The sequence below is a fragment of the Gastrolobium bilobum genome, unplaced genomic scaffold, assembly GCF_033153095.1.
Source record: "Gastrolobium bilobum isolate Gb01-03AN ecotype WA unplaced genomic scaffold, APGP_CSIRO_Gbil_v1 utg909, whole genome shotgun sequence".
Lineage (NCBI taxonomy): Eukaryota > Viridiplantae > Streptophyta > Magnoliopsida > Fabales > Fabaceae > Gastrolobium > Gastrolobium bilobum.
This window is the reverse complement of record NW_026895707.1, coordinates 1,567,657-1,584,297: the sequence shown is the minus strand read 5'-3', so window position 1 is coordinate 1,584,297 and position 16,641 is coordinate 1,567,657. Positions and strand designations below refer to the sequence as shown.

General features: G+C 34.9%; 2 protein-coding genes across 2 annotated transcripts; both read left to right on the top strand.

Annotated features, from left to right (window-relative positions):
* Positions 1-76: 76 nt before the first annotated feature.
* LOC133293149 (peroxisome biogenesis protein 16-like) lies at positions 77-3,184 on the top strand. The gene is made up of 8 exons (XM_061491689.1): positions 77-271; positions 768-825; positions 1,240-1,456; positions 1,582-1,835; positions 1,936-2,204; positions 2,364-2,431; positions 2,555-2,616; positions 2,719-3,184. Exons 1-8 carry the CDS (start codon positions 203-205, stop codon positions 2,778-2,780), a joined length of 1,059 nt encoding a protein of 352 aa, XP_061347673.1. The 5' UTR covers positions 77-202; the 3' UTR covers positions 2,781-3,184.
* A 10,659-nt stretch (positions 3,185-13,843) lies between these two features.
* On the top strand, positions 13,844-15,853 carry LOC133293080 (transcription factor TCP9-like). Its single transcript, XM_061491608.1, has one exon. The coding sequence runs from the start codon at positions 13,964-13,966 to the stop codon at positions 14,972-14,974; it is 1,011 nt and encodes a 336-aa protein (XP_061347592.1). The 5' UTR covers positions 13,844-13,963; the 3' UTR covers positions 14,975-15,853.
* The last annotated feature ends 788 nt before the right edge of the window (positions 15,854-16,641 follow it).

Here is a 16,641-nt window from a genome sequence, read left to right as displayed (position 1 = left end):
GACACCTCATCATTCTTCTCTCTCTATATGGGTCCCCTGTTTCTCTAATTGAAAACCCATCTTCAATTCACGCAAATTGGGTCGAAAGTTTGCATCTTGACCAACTGGGTCGCTTCCAATACGTGCAAATGTTGTATACGAGGGTAGGGTTTGGTGCTTAGTTTATTTCTATTTTTGTGTGGTTTGTAGAGTTTCTGAAGCTATGGAGGCTTATAAGAGATGGGTCAGGCAGAACAGAGATTATGTGCACTCCTTGGAGTCTTTGGCCAATGTAAGCTTACGCTTTTGGATTAACAATTTGACAATTTTTTTATTTTTTATTTTTTGGGTTAAATTTTAAATGTAATCATTCTGTTGCTACAAAGTAAATTTTTGAGTAAGGTCATGCTTTTGTGTTGTTACTAATTACTAGTTGCAAACAGTGTACAAAAATCTGGGGGAAATGGCGTTTTTTATATGAATTTTGCTTGTTTTATAATTTGGCTATTGTTGCATTTAAGTGCTATCTTGTTATGTTGTTTTTACTAATAATCATGATTTCGCCATTTCCTTCTTAAAATTTAATAATTTGCCATATTGTAATTGTTAATGAAAACATATCAACTGAAAATGAAATCAGAAAATAAATTAAACTCCCAGTTTTGCTGTGATTGCTATCTTCTGTTTGTACAAGTCTATGGAGGACATTGTGTTGAAACATAGTTTGTTGTATATTGAGCATATGTACATCACTTGTTATCTTATTGGGGGATTGAAAATGTGGACAGGGATTGACATGGCTTCTTCCAGAACGGTTCTCTGAATCAGAGATTGGACCAGAAGCAGGTTTTGTGAATTTTTGGTAACTTTTGGCTACTTACTTTTGAGTGTCAAGGATATATAGAACTTTCTCTCAATTCAAGCAGTTATTTTTCTGTTGGTGATAAAATGGAAAGAAAATTTTTTATGACTGCACTTGCACATATTAGAAACTTCTATCTCCAATTATTTGTTCATTTTGATCTTGAAAAGGCTAACTAGAAATTAAACATAACTTTTTTCAGCTGAGCTTTGTGCCTCCCTGGATTCCTGTTGCAAACTTCCAAAGTCACATTACACTCTTCTAGTTTACCTCCATTTTTTTAAAAATTGAACTAGTTCTAATTGCCTTCTCTATTTTTTAATTAATTTTTCTCTTATTATATTTGGCTACAATATAGGAATTGGTACCTCACTGAAAAAATCTATGATTTCACGCAGTGACGACCATTCTGGGAATTATCACAGCTATCAATGGACATATAATTGATACAACTCCTAACCAAAATATTAGAGGCTATGTTGAGCCTTATTCATTTCCTTATCCATTATGCTTATCTGCACTAAAGGATTTGGAAACGTTAGTTGAAGTTGTGGCACAACATTACTATGGTGATGATAAGAAATGGAATTTCCTGGCTGTTACTGAAGCAACCAAGTAAGCAGCATAATGTAATTTAACATATGGTCCTTCCCATTATCCTCCATCTGTCATTAATCATTATATCTATAACTGTAGTCATCGATCCATTTTTCTTATTATCTTGAATCACTCTAACTCAGGGTACTGGTTCGGTTATCTTTGTTTCGTAAGAGTGGATATAAGATGCTGCTACACGGAGGGGAGACATCCAATGATGAGACACATTTGGATAGTTTTACTACACAACATCAAAACAATCTTGGTGAAAACCCATGGAATCTGGAAGGAAGAGCACTATCTGCTTTAAGTAGCTTTGGAGAGAAAGCCAGGATGGGTTTAGATGCAGTGTGGTTACGTAGGGTTCAACACCAAAAAGCAATTATAGAGCCTACAGGTAATCTGTTCTAAAGACATTTTAGCAGTACAAAGCAGTGTAACCGATTATAACGCATGTGAAATTCAACTAATACTTGTTGCCCACTTCATTCTTACAGTTTCAAGGGTAGAAAGACCAACACTTTTCACCATGTTGTCCAAAAGGGGTCTTCGTGGGGCACTGTTTTTGATTGGAGAAGTTCTATTTATTAGTAGACCACTTATTTATGTTTTATGTATTCGAAAATATGGTATTCGTTCATGGACCCCTTGGTTCCTTTCACTAGCTGTTGACTGCGTAGCGAACAGTATTCTTTCAGTTGTTACAACATCAGTGATTGGTGGGAAAGAGCAAATGTTTCATCTTTCTGCCCCAGAAAAGGATGAGGTTTGTGCTTCTTTGGACTTTATAGAGTCATACCATATAGGCATAAGATGCACTTGGCTTAATGGTCTTCTTGGCCATTAAAACTGCATTTAGAACTGTCTTATTAGCTAGTGATGTTCAACCCATTAAAGAGTCACTGCTGAAATAGTTTTGCTTCAGGTTAAACGACGGAAGCTGTTATTTGTTCTTTACCTAATGAGAGATCCATTTTTCAGCAAGTATACTAGGTAACAATGATTTTACATTTTGCTCTCTCATTTTCTTCTTTCTTTAACTTTTTTTTATATTTTGCAATGTGCTACTTCCAAGGAGGAGAAAAAAATGATACTTAAAATTCTCTAATTTTGTAGACGAAGACTTGAAAGCACTGAGAAAGTTTTGGAGCCTATACCTATCATAGGATTTCTTACAGGTATGCTTTATACTTATTTATTTCCTTTGTTGTTTCTTATCATCATTTCAGCTTGGTAGACTGCTTTGAGCATCTGACCTACTTTTCTAACATATGTTGCAGCTAAAATTGTTGAGCTTATGATTGGAGCTCAAACACGATACACTTACATGTCAGGATCATGATATGAAATCCAGAACAAACACCTCATTGACCTCCAAGATTATGGGAAGATATTCTCACTGTGCTGCCACACTATTTGCTGTTCCATAATGATGAAGAGGTATCAAATCTGCTACTGTGATGATTGAAAAGTGAGAAACCAAGCAAGCATGAACATTTTCTTTTGCACAACAATCCCAGAGGTGGAAGTTGTAAGGCTGTAAGACTTGTTAAAAGCTCAGAAAATTGTATTCTATTATACACTTGTTAAAGTTTTATGCTTATCTTCCATCAGCATGCTTGTGTGGGCAAACGTATGTTGAATTTTGCTTTTTACCCCAAAAGAAGGTAAATGAAAAATTATTTGAAGCCTTACTGTGTCTTTGTAAATTCAAGTGATGCTGCAAAAATTACGTATATTTTTATGTCAGGTAGTAATATTCATTTTGAGTTTGTGTCCATCTTTACCTGTGTACCAAAATCACGTTATCTTGTAGAAACTAATCAACATATTTGTACATATTACAGTTGTTTGGTACGCAAAAACATTTCATTTAATATCTTCATGTGTTGGATGTTTGAACAAAATGTCTATGTTTGGTACACTAAAATGAAATTATTCACAAGCATCTTGCATTCCCTTTTTCAATCCTCATCGCAGTAATATACAAGCATGTAAAAATGTGAGTTCAACAATATTGCCAGCTAAGAGGCATGGTAATTTTTTTAGAATACCAATCTTGCCCGTTTTCAACAAACGCCTATGAGCTAAGGGGACTTTCAGTTATTATGCCAAACATAATATTGAAGATAACATACATTTTTGTTTAACTTTTTAAATATAACAATCTAATATATCTACATGAACATGAAATATTGAAGATAGCATACATTTTTGTTTACCTATTTAAATATAGCAGAGTAATATATCTACATTTATGGACCAATATCTGAGGTTCATTTATTATTAAGTCTAATAAGGGATAATCCAAGCATAAATCAGGCATAATTAAGGAAAGGTATCCATCAAGGATACCAATACTAATACGACAGCATGATACATGGGTTTGGGCCGTTCGCAGAAGCATGGAAGGTCTAACACCCAATATCCACAAGTAAACTCTATAAATAAGAGGTAAAATCTATAGGTACACCACTCTCTATGACTGTTATGTTGTAACTGTGCGCGCGCGCGCACACTCCTTTGACAAACTCATATATTATTCTTTTGTACATAGTGATCTAATTGACTCAAGAGCATCTAACTCATAGATACTTTAAAGAGGGCACCTAGATCCAAAAGCAACATACTAGTCTATTGGACTAGATATCTCTGTCTCTAAGACAAGATAGAACAATATATTTTATAGGGGTGTGCACGGTATGGTTCGGTTCGGTTTAGTTTTGAGGTAAAAATAAAATAAAATAAAAATGTTAGTAGTTAAAAAAATGATTCAGTTGTTTTCGTTGTTGAACCAGTTTTACATAAAATGATTTGATTCTTAATAGGGTTTAAAAAAATGAGATTTTTTCACACCCCTGATATTTTTTATTTGGGAGATAAAGGCTTGGAGTTGAATAATAATTCATTTCTTTTTTTTAAAGACATTGAATAATAATTCATATGAGAACAAAAGATCTTATTACTGTTTAAGAAGAATTAAAAAAAAAAAAAACAGACAAAACAGAATAAAACTTGGCAAAGTAGTGGTGTGAAAAAAAGAATGAAGGAAGCTTTCTCATGCTGTCATGCCCCATTTATATCTCTCACCAATCCCCATTCACCAACAAGCATCGTGAATCAAAGCTTAGGAAGGGGGGGCCCTCACTCAAAGAAATAACCTAACCTCATTCTGATCCAATGGAATAGTTCTTCCCACCATTCATAATTAATAAATACAATCCACTTTCAACAAAAAATAATAATGAAAAACCAAAATAAGACAATTACGTTATTAGAAGTAGGCAAAAGTTGGTAAGATAATAAATAATAAACAAATCATTAGGAAATTTAAAAAAAAAAAAAAAAAAAAAAAACACTTTGAGATAAAAGGAAGAGTACCCTACACCATAAGTTGCAGGAAATAGGGACCCACCAGCAAAAGCCCCCCCCCCCCCCCCCCCCACACACATCCAGAAGCTACTATGAAAAGATTAAAAATGAAAATTACAAACATGTAGGGACCAATTGATAAAATGGGTCTTGGTCAATACCCATTTTGCCATTGGAGGGTCCCAACTCCCAACCCAAGACCAATATGTGAGAGTGAGAGTGAGTGTGTGTTGTGTGTTAATGGTGGGTCCCACTTTAGGGTCCACCACTATATTTTACTCCCTTTGTGGTCCACTTCCAAAGTGAGGCCAGAGCTACCCAACCAAACCAAGCATGGTCATGGACCCTATTTTTGAGCCTGTGGGGCCCACAAAGGGAAATGATGGAAAACGAGCCGTTGGATTGACGGGCCCCGGTGGGGCCCAACCGGGTCAGTTGTACGGTGGGGTGCGATGTCAGAGCCATACACGGCGGAGTCAGAGTGATTTTGGAAGATAAAGTGGGCCCCTCATGCATATGTGTGTGGGGTGTGGCCCATGGGCCATGAGAGCATCTCAGCGTGCGCATCAGTACCTGTTGGCGCCTCCACCACACACACACACAGAGAGAAGGAGGGCCCCAACACCAACACACTTCAACCCTGTTTGGCCCCCAAAGGGTGCATGAGAAAATAGAAAGTGGAGCCACTCACTCTCACCCATCACTTTCTGCATCACGGATACGTATATAATAAGACAAACCAAGAGCAAAAAACTATAAATTTAATTTAATTTTTAATGTATTGCAATTATTTGTTTATTATATAAATGAGAAATAATCTTTCGATTCCAATATAAAATTAAAAAGTCTTATTTTCATTTCAGTTGTTCATTTCCATCCATGATTGTAACTTATTTGGTATCAATTAATATATAATTTGATAAATTATAATCGTTAGATTGATAAAAATTATACTGAGATGAGAAATAACATTTTTTAGGATTCAAAAAAATCCTCCCGTGTATAAATACACCAATAATAATGTTTGTGCAACCATGTGATATAGCCATGATAATGTATGGCAAACTTTTTATTTTTTATTGGAAAAAAACTTATCATGTTAGAAATCTCTTTTCCTACTATTCTCATTTTAAAATCTGTATCAACTACTTTTTAATTTTTTTTTTTTTTTTAAAGATGGATTCCGTTTCTTTTTTTTAGTAGGAAAGTTTGATTTTCTCATGCAACATGAAAAGTTGCAAACCCTTTTTTATTTGCATAAAAAATTTAGATTAAGGGATGACTTGTCTTACAAAGTTCTTGATTTCAATAAAATTTTACAATAAAATTATATATGGTTTATTGTTCTCAACTTGCATGATGAATATTTATCAAAGAAAGAAAAAACTAAGAATCAAATTCAAATTATGATTAACATGAGCGGAAATTTTAATCATGTGTGCCAATCTGAATGAGGTAAACGTCTCGGACTTGGGAATTCTGCTTTGATTTGTTTACTACAAAACATGGTCGCGTTTATGTTTTGCGTTGACTAAAATATAGGGAGTTTCGATTTTTGTGTGTGGACCTTTTATTATTAAATTAATTATAAATATTATTATAAGTTTGTAATATGGTTTGACTTTGAAGTAGGATAATGTTTTCTCCCTCTGAATTTTTTTTCCAAAAAATAATAATCATCATCATCTTGATGTCAAATTAAACTTCTAAAATAAATAAATAAATAAATAATAACCGCTGCATGAAAATTTATAACTGTTAACTAGATTGAGAATGATAAAATTAGAAAATCACTTATAAATGGATTTTAAAAATGAAAATTAAAAAATAGCAAATTCATAAGGTTTTCAAACTGTCCCAGACGGCCAGACCGTATGTGAGGTTGGACCGGATTTGCTTCAAAACAACTACTAGAGAGTCAAAGTTTATTTGTTAGAATTTTTGACAAAATAATATGATATGTTTATTGATTTTTCGTTAGCTACAAAAATATTTAATTACAATATAATTCTAGAGTATAAAATAATTAAAAAATATAAAAGGGATGATATTTCGTAAATTTGTTTTTGTCGTTACTCATGATAAGGTTCTGACTTCTGATAGTTGAAAAATAAAAAGAAATGACAAACCCCTGCGTGGTGGTACTCCAAAACAGGCGGGTTTAGACACGTAAGAAGGATTAAGAATACATAATAGACATATGGAGTGATCCCTAAATAATTTTGTAAAATCAACTCAAAAAAAAAAAAAAACATTTTGATAAATGAAATATTTTCACGAGTAAAAATTCTCCAATTTTCATCAATTCATTGATTATCCGATTTAATCTTTTTAAGTATGATCGGACTTATATAAAGAATGGTTATCCTAGCTATTTTTTTTTATTTTTTTTTTGAATAGAGGTAATATTTTTTCTAACTTCCTATCATTTGAACAAATAATTATTAGTCACGTAATAATAACTTCTTTTATTAAAATTTACTTCCTAACCCCACTGCCTCGTTCCCCTCCTATTTTCCCCGAAGTTGCTACAAAAAAGTAATGAAAAACTAATCGATAAATAGCTTGCTTTGCTATCCATCTATAATGTTATTTTATTTTTTTTACATGTGGAGGGCATTTTCCCATTAGTCATCTATATTTCTAATGATAAATTAAGTTAGCATTATGGTAGTGTTGCGATTACGACAAGTATACCGATGTTTCAAGTAATAAAGTAGTGATAAAGAATATCGTCCCACGAGGATAATGCGCCAAATACTATTATAATTATTCTCTTTAATTTGAAAAACCCGAATTGATTGTTGAGAAATTTTTTGAATTTAAATTAAAACTAAAATTAATTGCAGTAAATAACAAGAATATCAAGAACACAAGAATTGAGAATTAAATTTAGAATATCAAAAACAAAAGCTGCAGTTAAGAATTATTTCACCTCAGATCCTCCTAGAGTAGTTTAAATTAATTTCAATAATAATTTATCTTAGATATTTCAGACAATTCATCTTCTAAAAATAGTTGGTTAAATCCTAATGTCTTAGTGACTTTAACCCTTTATTCTAATCAGAATCCTAATGTCTTAGTAATTCCTCTTAGAATAAGCATTAAACGCGATGAATTATGAAATCTACAACTCAAGCAAGCCTATGTTTAGGTCATACAAGAATTGGTATTTTACCCCAGTCAGGATTAAAATCTCAATATGTCTATTGCGAACCCTAACTCTCAAATCCCTATAAGAGTGATCAATTCATACAAGGATATAGAAATTCATGCAAGGTAAAACACAAATACTGAAATAATTTATTAAAGAAACTAAATTAAACCACAAATAGGATTCACATCGGATCCATAATCCTAACTACATAAATAAATTTAGCCTAACATGTTTATAAATTCAGAATAAAAAGATAATGAAAGATGAAAGGGGTTCATGATAAAATCTGGTTGATGATCAGTGATGAACTTCAATCTCCTTCTCCTCCTCTGGAATTTCGCTCCAGAATTTTTTCTCTGCTTCTGCCTTCGTCTCCAAGTTCGCCTTTCTTTCGTCTTCTGAATCGTCTGTGTTGAAGGCTTTGCCGTGTTGTATTTATAGGCTGAAAATTGGACTTTGAGTTTTGGGCCAGCTACTCAGCGAGCACTTTTCTCCTCCTCGCTCACTTGCTCGCTGAAGCGAGCTTAATTGTGCTGCTCGTTTACTTGCTCCCTGAAGCGAGAAGTAAAGCAAGCTTGATCGAATATTTTTATATTTATTTAATTTCGTATTTTTCTTGATATTCAGCCGATGTCAACTGCCTCCTCATCCTTATCATGTTAATAATTTGTTATTCTAGTCTGAAACAACAACAAAGATTAAAATTTTATCTATTTGTTGACAATTTACTATCTTTTAATATTTTATTTAATTAATACTATATTTTAATTATTTTAATTATTATTTGAACTATTTTTAACATTAAAAACATAGTGTCTTTGACACTTATCTACTAGCAATTAAAATGATTATTGTTTTCCTTTTACAAACACGCACGTTAATTGATAATTATTTATTTATTATTAAAGCTAATCAAGATTCTATGTAATTCTAACATGAAATTCACCATTATTTATAATTAAAAATTATGTATGGCTGAGATTTCCTTACATAATGTCATCATATTAAAACGAGGCATGCGAGAATCCAACAACATGCATGCAAATAATACTTTTAACAAAAAAATTGGAACAAAATAGATAAAATATCTCGAATCTAATATGATATTTTTTTTTATTTTTTTTTTGATAACATCTAATATGATATTTTAATGACTACCTCACTTCAATTATCGTTATTGCCATATACACATACATGCACAAATTAATTCTGCGAATGCAAAAACATCATATAAACTAAATCCAACGGCACAAAAATAACAATTTTTTTTTAATTATTTTATGAATGTTAAGAACCAATTCAACGCAAAATCTTAAGGTGTTGGGTGAAACTAAATTATTTATTTTGTATATCTCTAACACCCTCCTCACGTAAGAGCCCTTTAGGCTTGAAACGTGGATATGACACAAACCCATTTTTGGTCTGCCTTGTGCTGCACAAGCCCATTCTTTTGATCTGCCTTGTGCTTTTCTTAATTCCACCTGAAAGTGGGGGGCGGTGAGGATCGAACTCGTTACCTTGTGGTCACTGAAGCTCTGATACCATGTTAAGAACCAATCCAACCCAAAACTTTAAGGTGTTGGGGGAGGCTAAATTATTTATTTTGTATCTCTCTAACAATGAACCAAATTGATTAGTCCAATAACTATTGGACTGGATAACACACGGTTGAGCCTGGTGAGTTTGTTAGGGAGAGGCCTCTAGCGTAATGATTTGGGCCTTTGGCGGGATGGATATTATCTGAGGTGTTCTAGGCTAAAGGAGGAGAGATTTAAGGAGACGATAGTGGCATCATGATGGTGGTGGTGGCATTGTGATGGTGGTGGTGGTGGTGGCATTGTGATGGTAGTGGTGGTGGTGACGACAATGACTGCGATGATGGTGGTGGTGGTGATGGCGGTGGCAGTAGTGGAGACGGCAGTGGTTGCGGCTGTTGGAAATCGACAACACACAAATCAAAAATGGAAAAGAAAAAAGAGAAAGAGAGAGAGAATAGACACAACGATTTACCCTGGTTCACCCAATTAAGGCTACGTCCAGCTTGTCTGTACTATATTCTCCTCACCGCCATACAAGTCACTCGGTTTACAAGGAAAATATAAATAGGATTAGAAAACCCTAACAACAGCTATTCATGGGCCCAAGCCCAAACTGCTAAAAAAATTACAATAGAACAGAGGCCCACAATAGTACCTAGCCTCTACGGGCCGGGGGGCGCTACACCCCGGACCCCCGTCCGCTCACCCTGAGCGGAACCCCAGTTGCCTTTCTACTGACTCCGATAATTAGGCCCTCATCAGCATGCGAAGTATGAGCCATACCCAACAGCGGCGATGGTGGTGGTAATGGAGGCGGTGGCGGTATTGGCGTGGTGATGGTGGTAATGGTGATGATGATGACATGGTGGTGGTGGTGACGGCAGTGGCTGAGAGGATGACTGTGACGATGATGGTGGTTATTGGTGACGGTAGTGGTAATAGCGGTAGTGGTGGCAGTAATGGTGGTGGTAACAATGATGGTAGTGACGGCGGCATGGTGGTAGAGATGGTGGTGAATATGGTGGCAATGACATCGTGGTAGTGGTGGCGGTGGTGGTACGACGATGATGGTGGTGTTCGAGTCAGGATGGTGGTGGTGGTGAATATGGTAGTGGTGAAAAGTAATTGAGAGAGACAAGTGTTTCTCATTTTGTGCTTGGGAACAAAAACAGAAATTTTTTTATTCTTTTTTTTGTTCTCCAGCATAGAAATTAAACCGATTTATTCTCGGGAAAAAAAAAAACCATTTTGTCAAACTTTGTTTCGTTCTATTTGTTCTCGGGAACAAAATTTGAAAAAAATTTGATTATGGGAAGGTTGTTATGCACACCCGAAGTCAATGGCGGACTCATAAAATTTTCTTTATGTATGACACTCGGGTCGGGGGTTCGGGGGTGCTGCCCCCAGTTTTTTTTAAAGATCATAATCCAATTTTTGCTTCAAAAAGTAAAGCTTTGGTGAATCAATCAAAATTTTAAGGAAATAATCGATAATGATAATTAAAAAATAAATAAACACCACAAAAAGACATTTGTAAAATATAATATAATTGTAGGGGTTAATCAATTAAAAACTCACCTTTGTCGATGTCTATTTGATCCAAAGTTGACTAGTTTCGTTTCATAAAAAAATATGAAAAATTTCGTGTGATTCTCTTCCACTCTTTACCTTTTTTCTTTTAATTTTTCTATTTTTTTTATTTTTTATTTTACTTGACTTGATAACACACTCTATGTAAAAAAAAATTTCTTCAACTTTATGTGTTCAAGTGCAGACAATGGCAATTACCTAGGTCCGCCATTGCCCGAAGTGATGCGAAATTCTATTTTATAATGAAAATAAACAGTTATTATTTTGCATCTCATCTAAATAACTATGCATGTCAAAAATATATAAATAAAACACATGAAAATAGAGCATCCTAATTAAGGAGGGCGTGTTTAGATTAATCTGATCTATGAATTTATAATCAAAATGTTAATAAGGTTATTTTATTCAAATAATTAAAATTGATACTAATTTTATTGTGTCAAAAACTTAAACTTTTAGATAAGAGATATGTTCATGCCATATATATGTCTACTGATCATTTAGATGAAGAAAAAGATTTAACTCGAGATCAATTTGTCATAAGAATTTTAAAATCATAAAAGAATTAACTCACGTAAAATATTAAAATATTACATTGAAGTCTGTAAATAATTTTATTTTTAACATATTAAAATGATTTTATTTAAAACATGAGAATATCAAACTTTTAGAAAAATATATGGTTAAAATATATCATTTTACCTAAATCAAATATAAAAACATTAAAAATTTAACTTATATTTATGTTTTTTTTTAATTTTTAATCAGCATATCGGTATAACTTAAAAGTAAAAATAAATTAATATTTTCTTCAATTATCCAACTTATGTTAACATAAATATAAATATAATGAGTATTTATTTATATTTTATTTAAATAGTTAAAGGGTTTAATATTTTTGTTCTTGCTGGAATTTTTTTTTTGACATACTTACATAAAAGTGAGTGAGCCCCATTATATATAAAGTGGAAAGAGAGAAAAAGAATTCATTCACTTTTATATGAGTGTGATAGAAAATAAATTTTTTCAAGCAAAAGCAAAAATATTTTTTCCATAGTTAAATGAAAAAATATTATACACTAGTTAATGAGATATTTATATATCATCAAAAGTTAGAGATTAATTTTTTTTATTAATAAATTAATCTAGTCGAGTCGGGCAGAACCACAAACACAGTACAACTATTACTAAATTTTTCACATAATTGTATATGCAAAACTCGAACTTGAGACCATCGATTAAGGTGAATGAATCTTGTATCATTTGATAGATTGATTCTCTAAAAACATTAAATTTGTAAAAATCCTAAAAATTCCATGAAACCATCACGTCCGAATGATTCACTATTTCACACGTACCACGTTGTATGCTCTTCTACCAAAATATACATGCACGCAGCACACGCTCATAGTATTGACTTTGGATTTCAGGTCTTCGTCATTCTTGTCTTTCTTTTATTTTGGTTTTTTTTTTCTTTGGAAATATTACAATCAGTTCATCGTTCTGTGACTAGTTCATTTTGGGATGAGTTCGGGGATTAAGATTGTAAATCTCTTCCAAAAACGATATTTGGGAGGATTGAATGCATACTTTCACCTTCAGCTATTCAGTTTTGTAACGCCAACTAAGCTATCATCTTTTGTTTATTTTGGTTCTTTTTTCTTCAAGTTGTTTGTTTTCTTTCACTGAATAAAAGTTGTTTGACACGAACTTTCTCAGTCTAAAAGCGGAACAATTTCCTGCTCATTGTTACATGATGTCATTTCTTTTTTTCTTCTTCATCTTAATCTCCTACGCAAACGGATTTCCACTTCTTTGAGGCATCCTTTTGTCCCCTCTATTTTCTTCCATTTTTCTTTTACTTCTTTTTTTTCTTCTTTCATCATGAATTTTCAATTTCGTTCGTGTTTTATTCGTATCATCCATCTTTTGGGCTAAGTGTGATATTTCGTGTTTTAACGTCAATCTCTTGTGTTGTTACCCAATTAGATAATTAGATTTATGATTACTTAAACGCATCCACGCCTTTAAACTAGTGGGAATGGGTAATGCTGCCTTGTGAATATTGTTGGATATGTGTCTATTCCAAATACATTAAAAATTACTCGTACCAAATCGTTTGCATGCAAATATTATTTATTCAAAACAATCCCAACTTGTCGGAGATATATTATTATCTCTCAAGTAGCGTCACGATTTTAACTCCACTTTGTAGTATATAAAAACTTTACCATTTTCATTTTTACACAAAATCATCCATTATATATGTATGATGATACCATATTAAATTTTTTTCCAAAAAAGCGTATGAAAATAATCTAAAAAAAATCATTTTCCTTATCCCTCAAATATTTCATACCATCATCAATCAATCATGCAAGAATAATCTTATCAAGTTCACTTCCATACTCTTTTTTGTCATTCATTTCTTCTTTTTCATCCTCTCTCACTCTCTTTAATTTTTTTTTTTTTTCAGGTTACCAAACAAGTAGTGAATAACATTGACCAAAACTCTCCAAACACAATCCATTAAGATGGGACCCATCACGTGCAAGAGTCCTAGTCTCAATGGGTCCATCAACGATCACCGTAGATTTCTTTCCATGTAAAAAATCATGGACGGTATAACAAGGGCCCCATCTCTTATTACCCCTCTCTCTCTCTCTCTATCTCTATCTCTATAAGCTACAAAACCACCTTCTCATTCTCAAATCTCAACACACTCCATTGCTATATATATTGACACACACTTGCACTCTCATTCTATGCAAACTCAAACACGTTTCTTCTCCTCAATCCTTAAACACTTCCACCTACGTTGTTGTTGTTGTTTTTGCTGTTGTTGTGACCTTTCATTCTTCAAAAAACATGGCTGCCGAAGCTTCTCAAGACGTTGATCTCAAGCTTGGAGAACCCAAGGGACCCAAAGAGGAGCCGGAGACGGAGAATGGGTCGCCGTCGACGGCGGCCATACGCGTGATGCCGGTGGCGGTACACGTACCGGCGGGGATGTCTATGTCCATGTCCATGCAAGTGAGCAAGGCTTTGGCCCAAGCCCAAGCCCAACAACCACCGCAGAAAAGGGCCTCCACCAAAGACCGCCACACCAAGGTGGAGGGTCGAGGCCGGAGGATCCGAATGCCCGCAACATGCGCGGCCCGGATCTTTCAGCTGACCCGAGAACTCGGGCACAAGTCCGACGGCGAGACAATCCGGTGGCTCCTCGAACACGCGGAGCCGGCCATCATCGCCGCCACCGGCACCGGAACCGTACCCGCCATCGCGATGTCCGTCAACGGAACCCTCAAGATCCCAACCACAACAACTTCAACAACAGCCTACAGCAAAAACTCCGACCCGGAATCCGGCGACCCGCCCGAGAAGAAAAAACGCAAACGACCCGCGAACAGTGCTTACGTGGACATAAACGACGGCGCCGTTTCAGTCTCCGCGGGACTAACAACCTCAACACCGAACCCATCGGCCACCGCGACAATTCCGCAACAAACCGCGATTCCGTTACCGCAAGGCGTGGTCCCCATGTGGGCCATACCCTCAAACGCCGTCGTTCCAACCGCAGGGGCGTTCTTCGTGGTTCCTCCCATGGCTGGACCTTCGAACCAGCCTCAGTTCTTCACCATAGCTCGTCCAATCTCCGCCTTCGTCTCCTCCATGGTCACCCCGCTTCAACTCCAAACAACCTCAACCTCCGTTCCGTCGTCGAAATCGCCGGCGAGAGCGACCTCCATGGCTCCGACCACCACCGCATCCTCCGCCGTATCCGGCGTCACGACGACGCAGATGCTGAGAGATTTCTCGCTTGAAATCTACGACAGGCAAGAGCTTCAATTCATGTCACGCTCTTCTTCGAAGCATTGAGATTGAGAAAGAGAAGAACGTTGAATCAGGTTGTGGTTTCCGCCGTTAACGACGTCGTTTAGGGGAAGCGAAGAAGAAGAGCACGTGCGCACGTGAGGTCGGATTAAAAATGGTGGGGACCACTTTCGTGTGGGTCAACACGAAAAGTGGAGGGGAAGGTGGGGACCCAATGGTGGTGCTGCTCCGTGGACCGTGCAAGGAGGGTACTATAATTTTTTTTTTTAAAAAAAAATAATTAATTAGAATAACTATTATTCCATGTTTTATGAAGATTTTTATTATTGATTTTAAGTTGGCATGCTTTGAATTTTATGTAAATGTACTTAAAATCAGTGATAAAAATCTTTTTTTTTTTTTTATTTAAATGCATTAATAATTTCTCCCGTTACTCTCGTTGTCTTTAATTTTCTTAGTTGGTGAGGGTTGATCGTGGTCATTCATGTGAGTGTTAGGTGTGGGGCCCAATGGTGGACCCTACGGGACCCTTTATGCACGGTTCTCGAGCCTGTCTTTCCAATTTGGTCCCTCTCGTGGGGCGAGTGAGTCCAGAAGGACACGTGTCGTGTTGTGGATAGTTGACAGGTGGGGTACCACTTTTCAGTTCGACACGTGGGGGTTTTGTGGAGGGCCCACGTTACAGTACACAGATCCCTTTATTGGTTTTGATTTGCTTGGCCCAAAGAAAACGTGAAGGGAAAATTAATATAGAAAAAAGAAAGAGAATGATGAATGGTATCAGATGCGCGAAATCTTTTTATTTTTCTTGATTTGCTTTGAAGTTTAGCTTTGTAGCGTATCTGGCATTGTTGGATCGTATTATGTTCTTCATGTTGTTGTTGCCCCTTTGAGGCTTTGAGTGCTATTTTTACACCGTTAACAATAAATGAACACGTTTTTTAATGTCTTTTCTTTCATTCAATTTCTAGAAAATAGCTCGTTTTGACAATGATATATAGTGAAAGAATTGAAGTTTCCTTAAATGCATGTTTACCTTTTAAACAAATTTGACACTTTTTTTTAAAAATGTTTTGTCGTATTAAAACTCAGCTCTAAAATGGGATATGATATTTTTTTTTAGAAGGTTGGGATATGATATTTCTATTGTTTCCTAGATGTTACTATTTGTATTTAAATCAAATCTTCAAGTTCGAATGTCAATGTGATATTCTATAAAATGATACATTTCTCTTAAAAATCGAAACTTGCGGATGTGTGCTAAATAATGAGGATGTTGATTTGGGCTTTAGATCCTTTGCTGATGAGAGAAACCAAACGGAGATGTTTGTCTTTGTCTCTCTAGTGGCAGATTAAGTCTAACTTCAATAACTCTTAGGAATAGACAGAGAGACAAAGAGAATTTTATCCTATTTGTTTCTCTAATTTGAGATATTTAGTGACACACATATAAAGACATATATTATATTATAACATACGTGTAAATTTGCTTTTTCCTTTAGCAACAGAGAAAATAACCTAGAATATTCATAATTGCCATAAACTAATACTACTTCTTACTTTGTTTCCCAAATGAGCCCAGAGAAGAAAAGTTTTAAAACTTCTAATAACTAGCCACTATAATTAACTAGCTAGAATTCTCACTTTTTGATTTTTTATACGGAAATATTGTTTCTCATATAACGTCAGATAATTTATCTTATATAACACAC